The sequence below is a fragment of the Ictalurus furcatus genome, chromosome 16, assembly GCF_023375685.1.
Source record: "Ictalurus furcatus strain D&B chromosome 16, Billie_1.0, whole genome shotgun sequence".
Classification (NCBI taxonomy): Eukaryota; Metazoa; Chordata; class Actinopteri; order Siluriformes; family Ictaluridae; genus Ictalurus; species Ictalurus furcatus.
Window position 1 is genome coordinate 23740406 of NC_071270.1, and position 18125 is coordinate 23758530.

The 18125-nt window shown below is 41.3% G+C and overlaps 2 protein-coding genes across 4 annotated transcripts; both read left to right on the forward strand.

Annotated features, from left to right (window-relative positions):
• Positions 1-121: 121 nt before the first annotated feature.
• On the forward strand, positions 122-5729 carry ska1 (spindle and kinetochore associated complex subunit 1). Of its 3 annotated transcripts, none has more exons than XM_053645299.1 (7): positions 122-919; positions 2080-2183; positions 2265-2389; positions 3006-3106; positions 3280-3420; positions 3904-4073; positions 5234-5729. In XM_053645299.1, the coding sequence occupies exons 2-7, from the start codon at positions 2096-2098 to the stop codon at positions 5380-5382; spliced, it is 774 nt and encodes a 257-aa protein (XP_053501274.1). In that variant the 5' UTR covers positions 122-919; positions 2080-2095; the 3' UTR covers positions 5383-5729. The 3 variants fall into 3 exon arrangements, with proteins under 3 accessions (XP_053501274.1, XP_053501273.1, XP_053501272.1); XM_053645298.1 differs by having other exon boundaries at positions 122-690; XM_053645297.1 differs by lacking the exon at positions 122-919 and having other exon boundaries at positions 1615-2183.
• A 2535-nt stretch (positions 5730-8264) lies between these two features.
• slc2a11l (solute carrier family 2 member 11, like) lies at positions 8265-16919 on the forward strand. Its single transcript, XM_053644724.1, has 12 exons — positions 8265-8288; positions 8363-8485; positions 9085-9245; positions 12208-12332; positions 13115-13244; positions 13851-13999; positions 14115-14305; positions 14498-14608; positions 15605-15706; positions 15792-15867; positions 16076-16203; positions 16473-16919. Exons 1-12 carry the CDS (start codon positions 8265-8267, stop codon positions 16686-16688), a joined length of 1536 nt encoding a protein of 511 aa, XP_053500699.1. The 3' UTR covers positions 16689-16919.
• The last annotated feature ends 1206 nt before the right edge of the window (positions 16920-18125 follow it).

Sequence of the window (18125 nt, forward strand, 5' to 3'; positions counted from 1 at the left end):
CCTCATGTTTTGTATTATTCTACTATTACTACTACTAATGCTGCTAATAATAATAATAATAATAATAATAATAATAATAATCATTTTGTTATGTGAAAGGAAAAGAATATCTTGGAAACATGTTTTGTGTGGTATATCTGCTCACTAGTGCAAAAAAAGTATTTTATCCATATTTGCATATTTATACATGCCATGATTAACATATGCTATCTGAATTTAATTACAACTTTTATTATTTAATTATTAAGTACTACAAAATGAAAAGGGAGCTCTCATAGTGTTGCAAAATCTCAATTCTAGATCAATACTGTAATTAACACTACACTAATAAATAAATAAATCAATAATGTGGCGAATGTGTCATACTCGATCACATGATCACCCAAACGTCCATTTTAATCACAATTTTAATATTTATTTAACTACGACTATATCGCTAGCAGCATTGAGTTATGTTAATGTTACGATATCTTGGGTATTATTGTTATTATTAAATATAACACAAATTTCCTATGAAAGGAGAACGCGTACTCGGCGTGGCGAATGTGTTGCATCATAATCACACGCTGTTTTCGCTCACTCGTTTGAACGTTGGCGCGAGCTAAGTGAACAGATAAAAATATAGGAATCGGATTAGAGAATAAAAGTTAACAGTTGTTTTTTTGTTGTTGTTGTCGAGTCGTAATAAACGTAAGTGATATTTGTTGTTTTAATAATAACGACAGTATTACATTGTTTTTCCTAGATAGTTAAGAATTCTTTATAACCCTTTAGTGTTAATTCGTCACAACATAGTCCTCGAGTATAGCTAGTTAGTGTTAGCTATCAAGTTTTTCTCCTGTTAGTAAATTAGCAAGATTTATTTATTTATTTATTTATTTAACTTTTTGTCAAGAAAAAGAGTTAGCGAATCCTTTGGGTGAGAAACAGTTCACTCTTGTATATAACGTGCACTGTGTATGATGTACAATGCATTGTTTTATTTTTTTTCCCCCAGAAGCCATTTTGATTCAAACACTTTTTTCCAACCAGGGGAGCCTGTAGAAATAACTTAAACCCGACATGTCTGTTCTGAAGGACTAGTCTTTCTCAGCATGATAAATATATTAAATATACTGAATGTTATCTTGATTAGATTCACGAGTCGGCTCGTTTGATTCGAATCTTTTTGTGAACAAGGAGAGCCGACTCTCTTGAGGTGAACATTGAGAGCCGTTTTATTTATTTTATTGTTGTAGGTGTTTATCAAGATAAATCGAAATTATTCATCTTAACGAAGTACAGACACAGCAGGCAGGCATGCTTAATTCATTCGTTAATGTCAATTTGTCGTGTTTTGCGGACTTTACAGTTATTTAAATACGTTTTATAAAAATGTCATGTAAAGTAATCTTTTTTTTGTTCATTAGAAGATAGAGTAAGATGAAATGCAACAATCTGAGCCATAATTTCAGCAAAGGGTTTCTTAAATATATAAAAGTCTGTCAGGTTTTGAAATAAAAAGCAATGAGACATTTTGGAGCCGAAAGAGTCGGCTCTTATTGGTGAGTTGAGCCGATTGAGCTGACTCATTGAGAAGAGTCGGAAATTCTCATCAGTAATATGAGGGACTGATGCTACAGGTCAAGGTTGGCAGGTCTACCTGGGTGGGGGAAAAAATCCTCTCAATGCCCTTTTAAAAGTCAAAACACGGCCCTGCAATCTGCATTTAAAGTCGAACGTCACTCATAATTAATATTTTGTAGTATATTAAAGTAATATCATATAACACCAACTGTTTTAAAACATTAATAGTTTACTTTTTACTAATAGTTGTTTTTTTTTGTTTGTTTTTTTTTTACTTTTACCAAGGTTTTAGAAATGATGATGATGATGATGTATTATTTCCTAAATTGCCATAAATAAAGAATAGCTATGAAAACCTATACCAGTTCACTGGCATACAACATAAATAATACATTAATACTGTAATAGGAGAACATTAAAACTGACAATACGCAGACACCCCTACATTTCAGGTAAGAAAGAAATCGTGTGAATGTTTCTATGCTTTAATCAGTCACTCTTCTATGCATTTAGCTTTTCATTCAGAAAAATGAGTCACTGTGAGCTGGAAGAGGTGACGAAACACATCAACGACAAGATATCCCTCGTCAAGAAGCTCTTAGAGCTGCGAGCAGTAGGTATGGCTCGTCGTGTTTCTTATTTATTTAATATCATAATTTTATATATGTATATGTGTGTAATTTTCATTATTTTCTCAGCAAAAGATCCAGATAAGCGGTCGTATCTGCTCAAAATTGAGCAGGATGTCAATGCCATAAACGGGCTTCTCGACCGGTTTGAGAGATACGTCACTCAGCAGAGGGACCTGCTAAAGCATCTTCAGGTTTAATGCCATCACCTGTCACATTTCAATATTTTTAAATAAATGTTTTAACATGACCTATACGTAAGACTTCTGTATAATGCTACAATGGATGTAAAACGTCTACACACCCCTGTTTAAATGGCAGGTTTTTGTGATGTAAAAAAACGAAACCCAGATATAAATCGTCAGAACTTTTTTTCCGCCCTCTATGTGAAATTACAATGTATAAAAAGTAAAGTGAAAAACAAATTGGAAACCTTTTTTAGCGAAAAGAAAAAATGACAAAAAATGATTTTTTGTGTGTGTGAACAGCCCTGAACTAATACTTTGTTACTCAGCTTACTAGCAGACACCTGAAGGTTTTGCACTAAGATCAACTGGTATTTGTAGATATTCATGATTCCCTCCACCTTGATAAAACCTGCAGTTCTGGCTGAAGAAAAGCGGTCGTAAAGCATGATGCTGCCACCACCATGCTTCACCTCGTGTAGGGTGTTCTTTCGATGCACCTTTTTTTTTTTTTTGATTGTGTTCAGAATGAACCGTTTATATATTACCTGTCCAGATGCTTTTGTTTATACTGTAAACGTGAACTCTGTACCAGGCATGTGCTTTGTTGTCTTCTCCGCTGCAGGACCTGGACATGTTCTTCCAGGAGGATGAGCAGAATGCGCAGCACCTATTAGAGAACATCCCACCACACATGCCTCGCAAAGGAGGGCAGCCGACAGCTCAGTAAGCTCACGCGCTCTTTAATGGGACGCTACGTGTATCTATGTACATACTTTTGGCCATATTGTGGACTATATCATGACTAGAATGAATGAACAGTAGATATTGTGATAGAAAAGTGGACTGTCAGTGCAGGTCTGTTGAGTAACCTGGTTGTTTTCCTCTCGTTTTCTCAGAGGAGGACAGACGGCGGCTCCCAGCAAGCAGGCAGAAGTGAATTCGGCCCCCCAGGAGCAAGAACAGCCCAGGAAGCCCCCACGGAGCCAGATTAAAGAGATGGAGTTTATCACCGTGCAGGAGTTCGACAGCATCCCACAGTGAGTCGCACACAGGGATCTGAACCGACACTCATCCAAACAGCACAGCTTGAATTTGTACCGAAACTTATCCGATGGAAATCACAACCTCAGTAACGCAAAATTAAGTTGAATCCGATGTCAAAATATTTAGTGTTAATGGAAAGTTCAGGGAAAAGTGAAATCATGTAAATAACGAGTCTAATATCTGAATAGATGGATTATGTTCATAAAATAAATCTGTACTGAGGAGATTACTATGTTTGCTGCAAAAAATTTTTTTTATGTGACTCATAAACTCAAGCAAATTTCTCTGAACATACGCAAGATAAGATATGTAAGATACGACATTGCAATTATAGCGTTTTTCACGACTGCCTCTGCTGTTCCATCTCTTCCTTATACAACAAAGTATGTTGATTATTTTCTCTAACCAGACATAACAAAGTATTGGAGTCTTTTAGATTGAAGTGATGCTTTTCTGATAACTTCCTACCGTGACAGGTACATGAAGGGACGAGTGACGTACGACCAGCTGAACTCTGCTGTAAAAAGCATCAACACGGCCGTCACTGCGAAATATAAAATCCTTCAGCAGCCTGTCAAGAGCCTGAGTAACGCAGCCCGTAAGTTTCATCAGCGTTTCAAAGACGAGGAGACCAAGGACACTAAAGGTACATTTAACGATCAGCTGAAGTCTAATGAGTGTTGTTATATTAAACTAATACAGGTTGTGCTGTATCACTCTGGGGTCAGGGGTCGGATCGGCCCGTTTGACCACCATGCGTCTTCATTTCCTGTGAAAGAAAAACCGTAGATGTGTGAAAGGGTATAATTGATCTCATAACGAAGGTCATTAATTCCAATCGATGCCTTAACAAGCTCTAAGTGGTTATCCATCATGCCTTCTTTTTTTTTTCCCCTGCTTTTATGAACTCCCCTTCTCTCAAGGGGATTTGTTGGTATAAGAGAAACAGCAGTGCTTTTTTTTGTAATAAATCAAAAAAACTCATTAAAGTGCACCTATTATGGTTTTTCAAATATTATCTTTCATGTAGTGTGTTATAGAGCTGTTTGTGAAATGTAAAAAGTCTGCAAAGTTTCAAAAATCAAAGCGCACGACAAACTTTTGGGAGTTATCGACTCCCAAATGAAGGAACCGATTCTGAACAGCTGAAACGAGTCATTAGTGATTCCAGACTTACTTCCGGTACTAACCTACGTAGGTTTGTAGCAAAAAGCCCCGCCTCTGGTCTTCGTCGGCTGCTTGCTGACAGTGGTAGACCAATCAGGACAGACTGGGACATCTGACCAATCAGAGGAGAGTATGCTCTCTGAAAGGAGGAGTTTAGAACGAATCCTTTAGAACGAATCATTTAACGAGTCGTTTGTGACACTGGGGAAAAAAGGTAACGCTGCAGTTTAAATTATGAGCACGTTAAAGTGTTTTTTGACCGCGGATGCGTGTAAATCTATTGTATGAGACCTTTAAAACAAAATTAGGCACGTTTCAAATCCATAATAGGTGCGCTTTTATAAGACTAAAAAACAAACAGATACTACTTGTTACCAGGAATCCACAAAATGAGGCATTCTTCATTCTTAAGACTTTCTTGTGTTGGAAGATCTAAAGTTATAGCTTTACATCTGACTGTTGCAAAGTGCTCTCTGGGTGGGAGGGGCATACTCTCCCTCCCCTGTCAATCACAACGAGACTAGCCAATCGTAGGCATCGATAAATTAAGTGTCAGTCATTTATAAAGAATTATTAAAGGCTTTTCTGTTCTTCTTGCTCAATTGTTTACGCCGTCTCTGTGTGTTCGTCCTCCATCAGGTCAGTTCTTTGTGGTGGAGGAGGACCTGCGTGAACTGGCTCAGCTGAAGGTGGATAAGCGTTTTGTGGGTATGCTGAACATGCTGAGACACTGCCAGAGACTAAAAGAGCTGCGAGGAGGCGGTCTGACACGCTACATGCTGCTGTGATCCTCCAGACACGTCAGGACACCAGCGAATGTCCGTGCTTCTGATTTATATTAACAAGAGGGGGATGTAACGGTTTAGGATCTACACATGTGCAGAAAGAACTGCTGATCCTAAAGCTCGTCAGATGTTTCTCCTGAGCATCTCATGAGCTCCAACTGATCTTTCAAAAATATCTGTCTAAACGCAGTCAAGCTCCACCTGTAATAGCATTGTGCACTACTTCTGAACATCCGTCCGAAGTACTTCACGTCACAGCTGCTGTCAACGTGCTTCATTTTTTTTCATGTTTTGTCTCATTTTAGTGTACATTTGGCGTTTTGTAAATAAATTTATTAACGCATGTTTAACTTCTATTGTCTTTTCTTTTCAATTTTCTCCCAGTCTGGTCAAATTCCCATTTCACCTAGCTGCTCACGCTCGCTAAAGTTAAAATGTATCCCTAATGAGCAAGTCAGATGTGACGATGGCAAGGAAAAACTCCCCTTGAGGTGAACCAGACTCAAAAGGGAACCCATCCTCATCTGGGTAACATCAGATAGTGCGATTATAAATAAATCTCTTCTATAACTTTGTACTATATCATCAAAAATTGACTAAAAATCTATTGTGCTGAAGTTATTAACTGTTCAATGATGGAGACTTGAGTGCAAAACTATTCTTAGCAATTGCAGTCCTAAGGCTGTCCGAGGAAGAACATCCACAGCTATCTTTATTGTTTATGTGGTACTTTCTGAGAGTTTCTACATTTTTATTTAGCTCGGGGAACTGACACAGTCTCAATATGGTGGATCCTGAGTGACGAATCGGTGCAGCTAGCGGACGGTCGGTTTAGCCTGCTTGACTGCTCCCTGGCCTTGGCTCTGGATTGTCATCGATTAATTAGGTCTGTTCTGAGACTATGAGCTATTCTGTAAGAAATGAGAACAGAACCTTCCCGAGTGGGATGGATACCATCCTGCCTGAAGAGGCCAGCCTTGCCCTCAAAACTACTCTATTAAGACCCTAAGATTACCTACAACGTCCAGCACCCTGGCTCCCGATATACACCTAACTGGTGCTGCTGGTGCCTCTACAGTTGCAATGAAAATGATTCAACCCCCAGTGCAAATCAGGTTTATTGTCAAAATTGAGACTTTCAGCTGTTTGTGATGAACACAGCAAACAAAAGCGACTGAAATAGTTCAACACAACGAATGCTTCGAGTGGTTTCCCCAAATTCAACTGAAAATGCAACGTATGACTTCTCCAGTCACAAAATTATTCACCCCCTTCATGGCGAGTATCTTTAGTACTTAGTAGAGCTCCTTTTGCTGTTATGACCTGCTGCAAACGAGATGCAGAGTTTCTGGCAGCGTTTCTGAGGAATCTTACCCCATTCCTCATGAGCAATGGCCTCCAGTTCAGTAATATTCTTGGGTTTGCGTGCTGCGACCGCCGACCTTCTAATCCCGCCAGAGATTTTCTACTGGGTTCAAGTCAGGTGACTGTGATGGCCCTGTAGAATCTTCCATGACGACTTCTGCTACCAAGCCTTGGTGGAATTTGTCCTGTTGGAAGGTCCAGTGACGCCCAAGCTTCAGCTTCCTCGCAGACGGCATGATCTTTTCTCCTTGGATTTCTTGATACTTCAATGAATCCATCTTGCCTTCCACACGCTGCAGGTTTCCAGTGCCAGAGGATGCAAAGCAGCCCCAGAGCATCACCGAGCCACCACCATGCTCGACTGTGGACAGAGTGTTCTTTCTTCATTCTTCTTACTCCAGACATACTGCTGATCCATCGAGCCGTTCCAGTTTTGTTTCATTGCTCTACAGAACAGAATCCCAAAATCCTTCTGAGGCTTATTTATATGATTTTGAGCCGACTTTTCTGTACGTCTTGGAATTCTGGCATGGAAACCTTCTGCGTTTAGTACACGCCTTACTGTGCTCACTGAAACCTCAGTGCCTGTTACACCAAGTCTTGCTGCAGGTCTTTTGCAGTCACTCGATGTTTTTCACAACCTGCCTTCTCAGAAATCTGCTTGCAGCCATTGATCGCTTCCTTTTTCTGCCCCGTCCAGGTATTTCATACATTTTCTACCCCTAGCCAGTTCAGGTATTTCATGTGCTCCAGCTCAAGCACACCTGGTGCAACTAATGAAGCCCTTGATTAGTTTAGCATCAGGTGTGCTTGAGACAACACCTGTTTTGCATATTTGTGCTGCTGTGAGGGATTCTATTCAGGGGGTTGAATCATTTTGAGACTGGAGAAATCATTATGAGTTGCATTTTCAGTTGAATTTGCGGAAAACACTTGAAGCATTCGTTATGTTGAACTATTTCAGTTGTTTTTGTTTGATTTGTTCATCGCAAACAGCTGAAAGTCTGTAAATTTTGACAGTAAACCTGATTTGCACTGGGGGTTGAATCATTTTGATCGCAACTGTAAAGGCGTAGCTAATTTCACGTGGCGTAAGATAGAGTCTCCTATAACCAGAGCTCTTTCAGGTGTCTCAGCAGGTGCTTCACTGAGGAGAGCAAACCTGTTAGACATGTGAAACGGAGAGGATTGATGCTCCCGTGGATGACCTGCTGTGAGGGCTTCAACTTTCCCTTACGGAAACTGTGCTACAATTAGAAAACAATGGCGCAAAAACGATTGATGAAAAAAGAAAAACGGTATAGTTTAGCACGGGCAAATCTACTGGTGAAGAGTTCATTTCACTGTATCTCATCATCTGTTACATCAGACCTAATTTTTCACCAATTGTCCATAAGGAGTTACATTTCAACAAGGTCAGTTAGACATTCACAGGATTGCTGTGTCAGAATTATCTCGCTGTTCACAGAGGAGACCAAATCAGATGCGTCACAAGACTCGTGGGAGAAATACACATTGCCATGACGAACGTATTGCATTTGCTGGTAAGTTTTTTGGTAAGTTTTCAATACTTCCATATATTTTTTTTTCCCCCTAAGCATGAATTCTGTGGCTTCAGGTGTGTTTTCTTGCTTGTGCTCAGCTGAAGAATCCTGTGCTTGTTGCAGTCATTCTGATCACAGGTATTGGGGGGACGTTTCATTACGGCTTCCACATTTCTGTCCTCACCGCACCGTCGGACGTGAGTAGCAGTGTGTGTTGAATGTGGTATGAAGGAAATGCTCGAGGATCTGTTATAGATAGGACAAGCATCATTAAAAGCATCCTACTTTTAAAACCATTCTCTTCTTAAAATGAATTTGAAAGTATTTATCGATTTAATGGATTTACTTTACCTATTTATACTTATTAATTTATACTTATTTTGTACTTTTTATTTTTTGAACGTTTTGAAATTTTTTTTTTTAAATGATCTGATGACGCTGTTTGGCCTGTGCTGATCTGGGGTCAGGTCTCTGCATCCACACAAGTCTCCATTAAAGGTGCAATTTGTAATGTTTAAACGTGGATTTAGACCTGTAATTCTAAAATCATTTTAAAATGCATCTTTAAAAGAAAAAGAAAAAGCTTCAGTTTATTTTTTGTTTCATTTTTACGTGTTGGAAATGAACTCCGCCCACCCAGTTGAAACGAAGCAATAGCATTTTGCGATTTCAGCTCATCAGGCAACGGAGTCCTCTGAACATTACAAACTGCCCCTTTAAGTTTGTGTAAGACGCACAGAGTGATTGTAGCTCAGCATTCGGCTGCTATAATTAATCATCCTGCTTGTGTTGTCAGTACATTAAAGAGCTGGTGAACAGCACATGCGTGCAAAGATATGGCCTCTATCTGGAGCATTGGCAGCTCTCGCTTATCTGGTCCTTCATCGTCTCCACGTACTGCATTGGGGGTCTGTTGGGCTCCCTGTGTGCCGGGCGCATCGCTGTAACTTACGGCAGGTAAAAATATACAACCACAAGAGCGGATATGCACAGGTTTACATCACTTTTTACTTATTTAAAAAAAAAAAAGGTGTAGTGACATCTGGAGGAAGAGTGTAAAGGATGTATACAGTTCGGTAAAGAGAGAAAGGACAGACAGGAATTAAATCCAGGGGTGGATAAATGATCAATTTATTACCCTAAAGCTCACTAAAGCTCCAGCAACTAACAGCGTAATTTAACTAACGTATCTAACTGCGACTTACATTATTTATCTTAAAAGTACGACAAGCTAATTATGTGCATTAATACAGACTATAGATATAAACGAGTACTTATTCTCTCCGGATAAAGTCTCTGGTGATGAAGCGGATCGTGTTTGCCAGAAAGTTTTCGCCTAACATTTTAGCTATGTACTGAGATGTCCTTTCTTTACACACATGAACAAAATTTGAATGAAGGAAAATTGAGTGAACAGACTCCTTTAAAAAATAAGTAAATAAATATTTCTGAATCATAAACAGTGCAAAACAACGTGCAGTTTTGTCTGTACAAAATGACATAAATTTCAAAAAAAATTGCTACGGAGAGAGTTTAAACAAAATGTACTACAGATTCACCATATCTTAAAAATAAATAAATAAATAAATTCATAAATTCTCCTAAACATTTGATTGAAAAAACGGAGTCTCTGACCCAAGGCAAATGGAGATTTGAAACATAATGAGCTCCATAGCAGCGCATAAGGTGGCATTTTAACTTGAAATAGAGCTCCAAAGTCGGCTAAAATGCCCGGTTTCCACATTTTTCTCAGGCACCATAGATTACAGTGGCGAGGGTCTGGTGTCATTCGAAATCTACTGAAGAACTCTTACCCCATAGTCATGTAACCGTATAACCTAAAATACATGCCGATCATGTGATTCGGAGCTGTCGGGTCCAGTGCATGCTCATAATGTTTTAACTCTATGGGTTGTGCAGATCGGGACCTCTGTTGTTCAAACAGTGCAATTGCATCAGTTGCGTGATTAATAGAAGGCTGTGATGTTCTATGATCCGAGTCGCACATTTACACTATATACATCGTCACGTTTACGCACGGTAGCGCAAACCGTAATAATTTGCTTGTCCCAGGGCTTGGGCTTCTGATTAAATTAGCCCACCCCTGATTAAATAAATTTGTGCACTAGATATGTTTAGAATGTAATACAAATGGTATTACTGAGCCAAATGACGTAATTGAGACGAGTGTGTGATCATTTAGACGTGCAGTTTGTACATTGCTAAACTGGTGGCTATAAGTACAACCAAAGAAGCTAAGATCAGACACCAAGCACGTCCGAAGTCTGAGCTGCATTCAGGGTAACTGTCATTTTTAGCTGAACGACACCTTGAACGTCCTGGGAATTGAAGAGTGATGGTGGTGGGGAGGTTTATGATTGAAATACCGCGCCTGGAGCAGCATTTTAATCAGAGCTAGCACCATATCAGAATGAATCATGAAGCATTGCAACCATCAATTTCTTTCCTCAGGCAGATCATGCATGTGGAAGATCTAGTATCAGTATAAATCTGGAAGCTCAGAGAGGGTGGGGAGGGAGAGGGGGGAGGGGGTTGGTTTTAGGGCTTAGACCCAATCACATTGATAAGTTACGGACATCTTAGAGAATGCGTGAGAGGAAGACTGAGTAATGATTAAGATGACCGGTTAATCTGTGAATCTGTCTGCTACGTGGATGAGTTGTAAATTTTGGCAGAGAGTAATTCATTGAGCCATGGCTTTGACGTTAGGAGAGACACAGTGGCGTTTAATCGCCTTTGTATACAGAGGAGCACAAATTAAACATCCACCAGGTGCTAATCTCTGCAGATTAGGCAAAAGGTGTCCGATTTGGCTGCAGATTCGGGTTGTCATGGTGTCACGGTTTTCTCAGGAAGTCACGGTGTGTGATCAGATGGTTTCCAAACCTTTGACGTTTTCAGAATACAGATTGGAAGATTTGATGGAAGGGCCATTCAACTTTCTAAGAAAGAACAAAACACGTGCTTACGAGGATGCGAAGAGACTTTTGAACAACGATTTTATAATATCGTGATATTTTTAGACGAGGTTTTAATACGCACTCTAATACGCCTACCGCGAACCTTTTCGTTCTAGATCGTTTTACGGTTCTTGATCATGTACGGTGCTTTGCAATTGTTTGATATCCATGAGAGCAGAGTATTTTTGAGAATTTGTTTTGAACAAAAGATCAAACGGTTAAACAATAAAGACAATTTTTCCACAGCCTTCTTCGCTTATATTTACCATGTAAGGGTGCCAATATTAGTGGAGGGCAGTGTACGGACATATTCGCTTTGTTAATTCTATAACATTGACTATACATCACTCGTCATGGACTTTTTAAGAAAATAATCTCTTTACGTAGCTTAACAATGTCATTTCAAGCAATCGAGACATTATCTTTTAGCTTAATGCCGAAGAAACAAGACACAAAAACATGTCTTGTTTAAGTAAGGAATAAATTGTGGATTTTTTATTTTAGGTATTTCTTTAATAACCAGGATTACTAAATCTTAAGAGAAGGAAAAAAAAGCTAAAGTGTAATGGATTAAGCCCTGATCTTCTCGCAGTGGCCAATTTCTCAGGCCTACTTATGATATACGCCATGTTTATAAGCCTTAGGGGTTTCCTCCGGGTACTTGGGTTTCCTCCTCCAGTCCAAAGACATGCTCTATAGGCTGATGGATTGGCACCCCGTCCAGGGTGTCTCCCGCCTTGTGCCCCGAGTTCCCTGGGACAGGCTCCAGGGTCCCTGCGGCCTTCTGTAGGATAAGCGATACAGAAAATGGATGGATGGATGGATGGATGGATGGACAACACCACAATCCCGCTATATAGACTCTAGTTGTACATTTTCTGCGTTTTTACCGTTTACGCGTTTCTAATCAGCTTCTCATCCGGTTGCTCTGTAATCAGGAAGAGATGCCTCATGCTGAACAACGTGGTGGCCATCTCTGGAGCCGTGCTGATGGTGCTGAGCAAAACCGCACACTCGTTTGAGATGATCATGGTGGGACGTCTCGTGTACGGCATCAACTCAGGTCCGCTGCTGCAAAGAAATCCTATAATCAGTTATATTGTGATATTTAAGTGCTCGATATAAATATCATTTAACGTGGACACGTCGAAATATAGTCACTCCCACTGTGTTCAAGCAGTGCTAGGATCTGAAGACTTTCTGATGGCTCTTTCGTTCGTTCGTTCTTTCTTACTTTCTTTCTTACTTTGGGAAAATTTGTAACAGCTTTACACCTAATTACTAAAGACAAGCTTATACATTAATTGTGTTCATGGGAGAATGGTTTTATTAAAGTTCGAGGAATAAGGTGAACGGAAATGTCTCAGAATGTGGAAGAAATTCAGCGTTTTAATTTTTAAATAATTGGATAAAAATGGATTTATTCAGAAGTGGTTTGATGGAGTATTTGCGTAAGAACTGCTGCATTTATGAAAATCCAGTTAGTTAGTTGGGAAAAAACGATTGTACCTTATAAGATTTGGTAGCTTATTTCAGCTGATTTGATTCAATTAAAAGTAATCGCACCCTATAAAAGGAAGAAAAGTTAGTGTGTGTGTCTGTGGTATAATATGCCGGACGCTCTTTCGCCATTCGGTCGCCATTTTATTGTTTTCAGCTCTCTGTGAGCTTTGCCTTTTATGGAGTTTTATGGGCGTGGCTTAGTTGTTAATTAATAATGCGCATGGTACGCACCAGTACGAAGAAAATCTGGTGGGAATATTTTGCATACAACTTTATTAAAAGGTTAATTGTGCACATGCACGTGTGTGTGTGTGTGTGTGTGTGTGTGTGTGTGTGTTGCAGGCGTGGCTCTGACAGCCCACACCATGTATGTGCTGGACTGTGCCCCCAAAAGTTTAAGAGGGATGATTGGTGCTTCTGTGGGCAGTTTCGTCTCATTGGGGAAGTTTTTCGGCCAGCTGCTCGGCATCGGGTGAGTCATGTGACCTCATCGTTGGGATTGAGACCTCATCTACTAGAGCACGCGCGATCTATTAACACATTTTCCCAGGCTGTATACAGTGAAAAGAAACCACAGATGATCTCATTCTGTCCACAGATGATCTGAGGATGAGTATAAATGTCAGTGTGTGTATTGTTCAGTTCAATTCAATTCAACTTTATTTACATAGCGCTTTTAACAATGGACATTGTCTCAAAGCAGATTTACAGAAACATATAAACACAGGATACAGAGTTTCAGCGTGTGAATTTATCCCTATTGAGCGAGCCGGTGGCGAAGAAAAACTCCCTAAGATGATATGTATATATATATATATATATATATATGTGTGTGTGTGTGTGTGTGTACAGTATATTGTGCAACGTCCTGCTAGAGGCGAGCGATATTGGCGTGTGATAACATTATGATATCATATTTTGTAACTAAAATGGTTTGAAAATGTAACTTCACCTCAAAACATTAATTATGTGTGCAGCTAACCATAACAGATGACTTAATGTGGTTAATGTGACTAATGTATTGCTCACCCCATGTCCTCGTGTGTGTGTGTGTGTGTGTGTGTGTGTGTGTGTGTAGCGAGATACTGGGATCAGAAACTTTGTGGCCCTTCTTGCTGGCCTTTAGTGCCTTGACTGCTCTTCTACAGCTTGTCTCTCTGTACTTCCTGCCCGAGTCTCCACGCTTCCTGCTCTTAGACCGGGGAGACAAATCTGCCTGTGAGAAAGGTGAGACATACGCACACACACACACTCACTTACTTTCATTACAATGGTCTGGTGAGGCAATTCCAAGCCTGTTCAAAATGTACCTCTTTGTGTGTGTGTGTGTGTGTGTGTGTAGCTCTGCAGCAGCTGCGAGGTTCTCATGCTGACTACAGATCAGAGGTGGAGGAGATGCTGAAGGAGCGTGTGGCCCTGCAAGGTGTGAGGAACCACAGCGTGCTGGAGCTCCTGCTCGCCCGCTCCGTCCGCTGGCAGCTTCTCACCGTCATCATCAACTTCATCACACTGCAGCTGTGTGGCATCAACGCTGTGAGCCATACCCACAAACACACAGCCACGATGACAATCTTACTGGCTAAACAATAAATAATACAGTTCTCAAATAATAATGGTGCTGATTCGAATTGATTCTAAGCAGACAGTTCATCTCCTTCCTGTTCAGTCATTATATGTAGTTACCTATAGGTCCGGTACCGTATCCGGTACTGTTTGTTTCTACAGGTTTATCTGTACGCGTCCGATGTGTTCCGTGCTGCCGGAATCCCAGCACACAACCTACGCTACGTGACTCTGGGGACAGGGTTGTGTGAATCCTCCACTGTAATCGCCTGCGTAAGCCTTCAAGCTCATACACGCACTCACATTAGCGAGCGTCATATCACAGCAAACCAGTGACTACATTTCCCATCCTGCACTGCGGCCGCCATGGACCGCAATTCCCAGAACACTCATTTCATTTCATTCTTAATCTCACACACAATCACACCACAGTTTAAAAGGACTTTCGAGGCGTTCACTCTTTGCGAAGTATTGAGTGTTATCACCATACCAAGCGTTTGTACGCTGTTTGTACGTTAAATACGTGACAGCGAGTGAATTATTAGCGAGTGTGTGTTTCCCAGTCCTAGGTTTTGGTTGTCCAGAAACCTCCTTGACGAAGAAGCTGAAATGTAATGTGGTAGCTAATGTAACGTAAATCAAGTCAACAAAAATTCAGCAAGTTATCGGCCAATTCGAGTTGTATATTCAGATCACACGTAGAACATTATTTGGTGTCTTTCTTGTGTCGTGACATGAGTTTATACATACCTGCGTATTCCGTTCATCCAACTCATCGCCCTGAGTACCCTGGGATAGGGATATCACCTGCTGCACTACACACATCGACCGAGGAACGCTTTTTTTCAACCCGCCCTAGTTGGATTAATCAGGCGAGGGAAAGCCTGGGTGGGGTGCCAACCCATCGCAGGGCACAATCACACACACGTTCACACACTACGGACAATTTGGAAATGCCGATCAGCCTACAGCGCATGTCTTTGTACTGGGGGAGGAAACTGGAGTACGTGGAGGAAATCCCCGAAGCACGGTGATGCAAACTCTGCTGAGGCGGGATTTGGATTTGACCCCGGAGGTGCGAGGCGAACGTGCTAACCACTAAACCACCAGCCCATCCCCCAAAGTTAGCTTAGCTAGGGTCATTTAATTTGACGGTCGAATTGAAATCCTCACATGGTTTGAAAGGGATCACATGTCATTTTGACTCAAATGATGAAAATGTAAATGTAAACAGAGCCATGGTTTTGTGTGTGTGTTGTGTGTGTTTAGGGGCTGCTGATTGAGCACACAGGGAAGAAGTTCCTGATGGTTCGGAGTTATTTGTGCATGTCTGTCGCACTGCTCCTCCTCACGCTCACGCTGTACCTGCAGGTCAGTTACGCCTCACCTCACCTCACCTCACCTCACCTCTCTGCATGTTAAACAAAACCATCACGCTGCGACTCTGTTGTTGAAGGTGCACGTGTCGTGGATGCCGTACTGCAGCATGGTGCTCATCTTCTTCTTCATCATCTCCTTCTGCAGCGGACCAGGTGCAGACTAAGTGCACTTACATGACCGTTAGTGTGTAATGCATTTGGAACTGTGTCCATCGTGGCCCTCGGTGGTTCGAGGACATCATATAGATATTAATAATGCACTGCATGTCTCTTAGTCTCTCAGAGTGAGCACACTACGAATTTGTGACCTGACTCGTGTGTTTTCCTTCTTCACATCTCTCCGTCTCTCTGTGTGAAACAGCTTGTATAGTAGCGCCCATGCCTGGTGAGCTTTTCACCCAGTCCTTTCAGTCAGCAGCGTTCACTGTGGCCTGCACTCTGAACTGGGCGGGGCTGTTCTTCGTGGGGATGGTGTTTCCTCTCATAGTGGTGAGTTTATAAACTCTTACACTGAAGAATTCAAGCACTCATCATGGGAGATCATAGAGGGACTCGCCATGATCATCTTCAGCATCAGTTCCAGAGCTCATGATGTTTGGCTTTGTTAATAGAAATAACCGGGGATTGATTTCTGCTTCCCGGCCATAGCATTTATACAGTACATCTGTGATTAGGACAGAACCATCATTTGATCAGAGACTTTAAAAAGTCATTACGTTTATTGCCTTTGTTTCACGTTACAATTCTTTGCCCCACAGGAGCATTTAGACTATTTCTGCTTCCTCATCTTCTTCGCGTTCTGCTTTGCCACGGCGGTGTTCGTGTGGTACAACGTACCCGAGACGAGGAACAGATCCGTAATGGAGATCGCCGCCGAGTTCGAGAGGATGCACAGCAAAGCCAAACACTCCGAGACCAAACTCAAAGCTCTGCAAGCTGCACACACACAGACTGGACCGTGCACCAAACTCTGATTTCACAAGCTGTAAACATATGTAGGTGGTTTAGAAGGCTGATGAATAAAACACTGGACGCTCTGAGTGCATTTATTAAACGTTTCTGTTTAATCAATCAGTTCTGCTCTGGCTAAAGAAAAAAGCTGAAAAAATAAATTCATGTTCTAGAAATATCTCAACATGAGAACCTTAGACTTAGATTTTTCTTGGGAGTTGTTTGTATTTTAATGGGTAATTATTTGTGTTGCAGCTCAGTTTGCATTCTGGTTTTCACCCTATAGCAAAGCTTGGAAAACTCTTTACAAAAAAAAAAAAATCACTTTTACAGAGTTAAAGCTGACTTTTTCGGTGGCTTAGCACGACCTCCAGGGTCGGGGGTTTGATTCCCGCCGCCGCCCTGTGTGTGTGGAGTTTGCATGTTCTCCCCGTGCTGCGGGGGTTTCCTCCGGGTACTCCGGTTTCCTCCCCCAGTCCAAAGACATGCATGGGCGGCTGATTGGTATCTCCAAAGTGTGCGTAGTGTATGAATGTGTGTGAATGTGTGTATGTGTTTGCGTGCCCTGCGATGGATTGGCACCCTGTCCAGGGTGTACCCCGCCTTGTGCCCCATGCTCCTTGTGGCTCCAGGTTCCCCTTGACCCTATAGGATAAGCGTTATATAAGATGGATGGATGGATCTCCGCTACACGCTCTAGACACTCTAGATTGGATGACAGTCCAATCTACTTATTGGCTTTTTTTTTTTTGTGAGGCTGAAGGAAGCAGGAGAACTGAGAGGAAACCCACGTTGACACGGGTAGAACATGTGAAACTCCGAACAGTATAATTATACTATTAAATAAAACGTTCACGATATAAATACTGTATACAGGTTGCACTTTGGTGTTAAATGATAAAGACCACTAGGTGGCAGCTAAACAAACAAAAGAAAATGTCTGCATTTGGTGTTTTTTTGTTTGTTTGTTTGTTTTTGTTTTATTCCCAACATAGATATAGTTTTACTCTGGAATCCTAAACCACAGCTACTCAAATCCAGTCCTACAGCATATTACTATTTAAACTCATCGTCACAACAGACTTTAATGAATTATTCTCTGCCCAGTTTTAGCCTCCACTTTACCCTGTCCACCAACAGAACTGTACCTGGACACATTGGGTCCATTCTCAGCACAGCAACGACACTGACATGGTTCGTGAACATGTTGATGCGAGTGTCACTGCTGGGTTGAGAATAGTGTGTTCTTGCTGTGCTTTCCAGATAACGCAATCTACACGTGCAAACCGTGTACTCTGCCCAAATTACACTCACGTACCCACGCCCATCTCACGCACTGTCAGCGTCACTACTGCACTGATAGTACACATCCATTACGACAAACAATATCGGCTCGGCAGTGACGCTGCGGTAGGAGTTCTGGAAAAATGACAAGGGAGGTGTGATTAGTGTGTGTACAG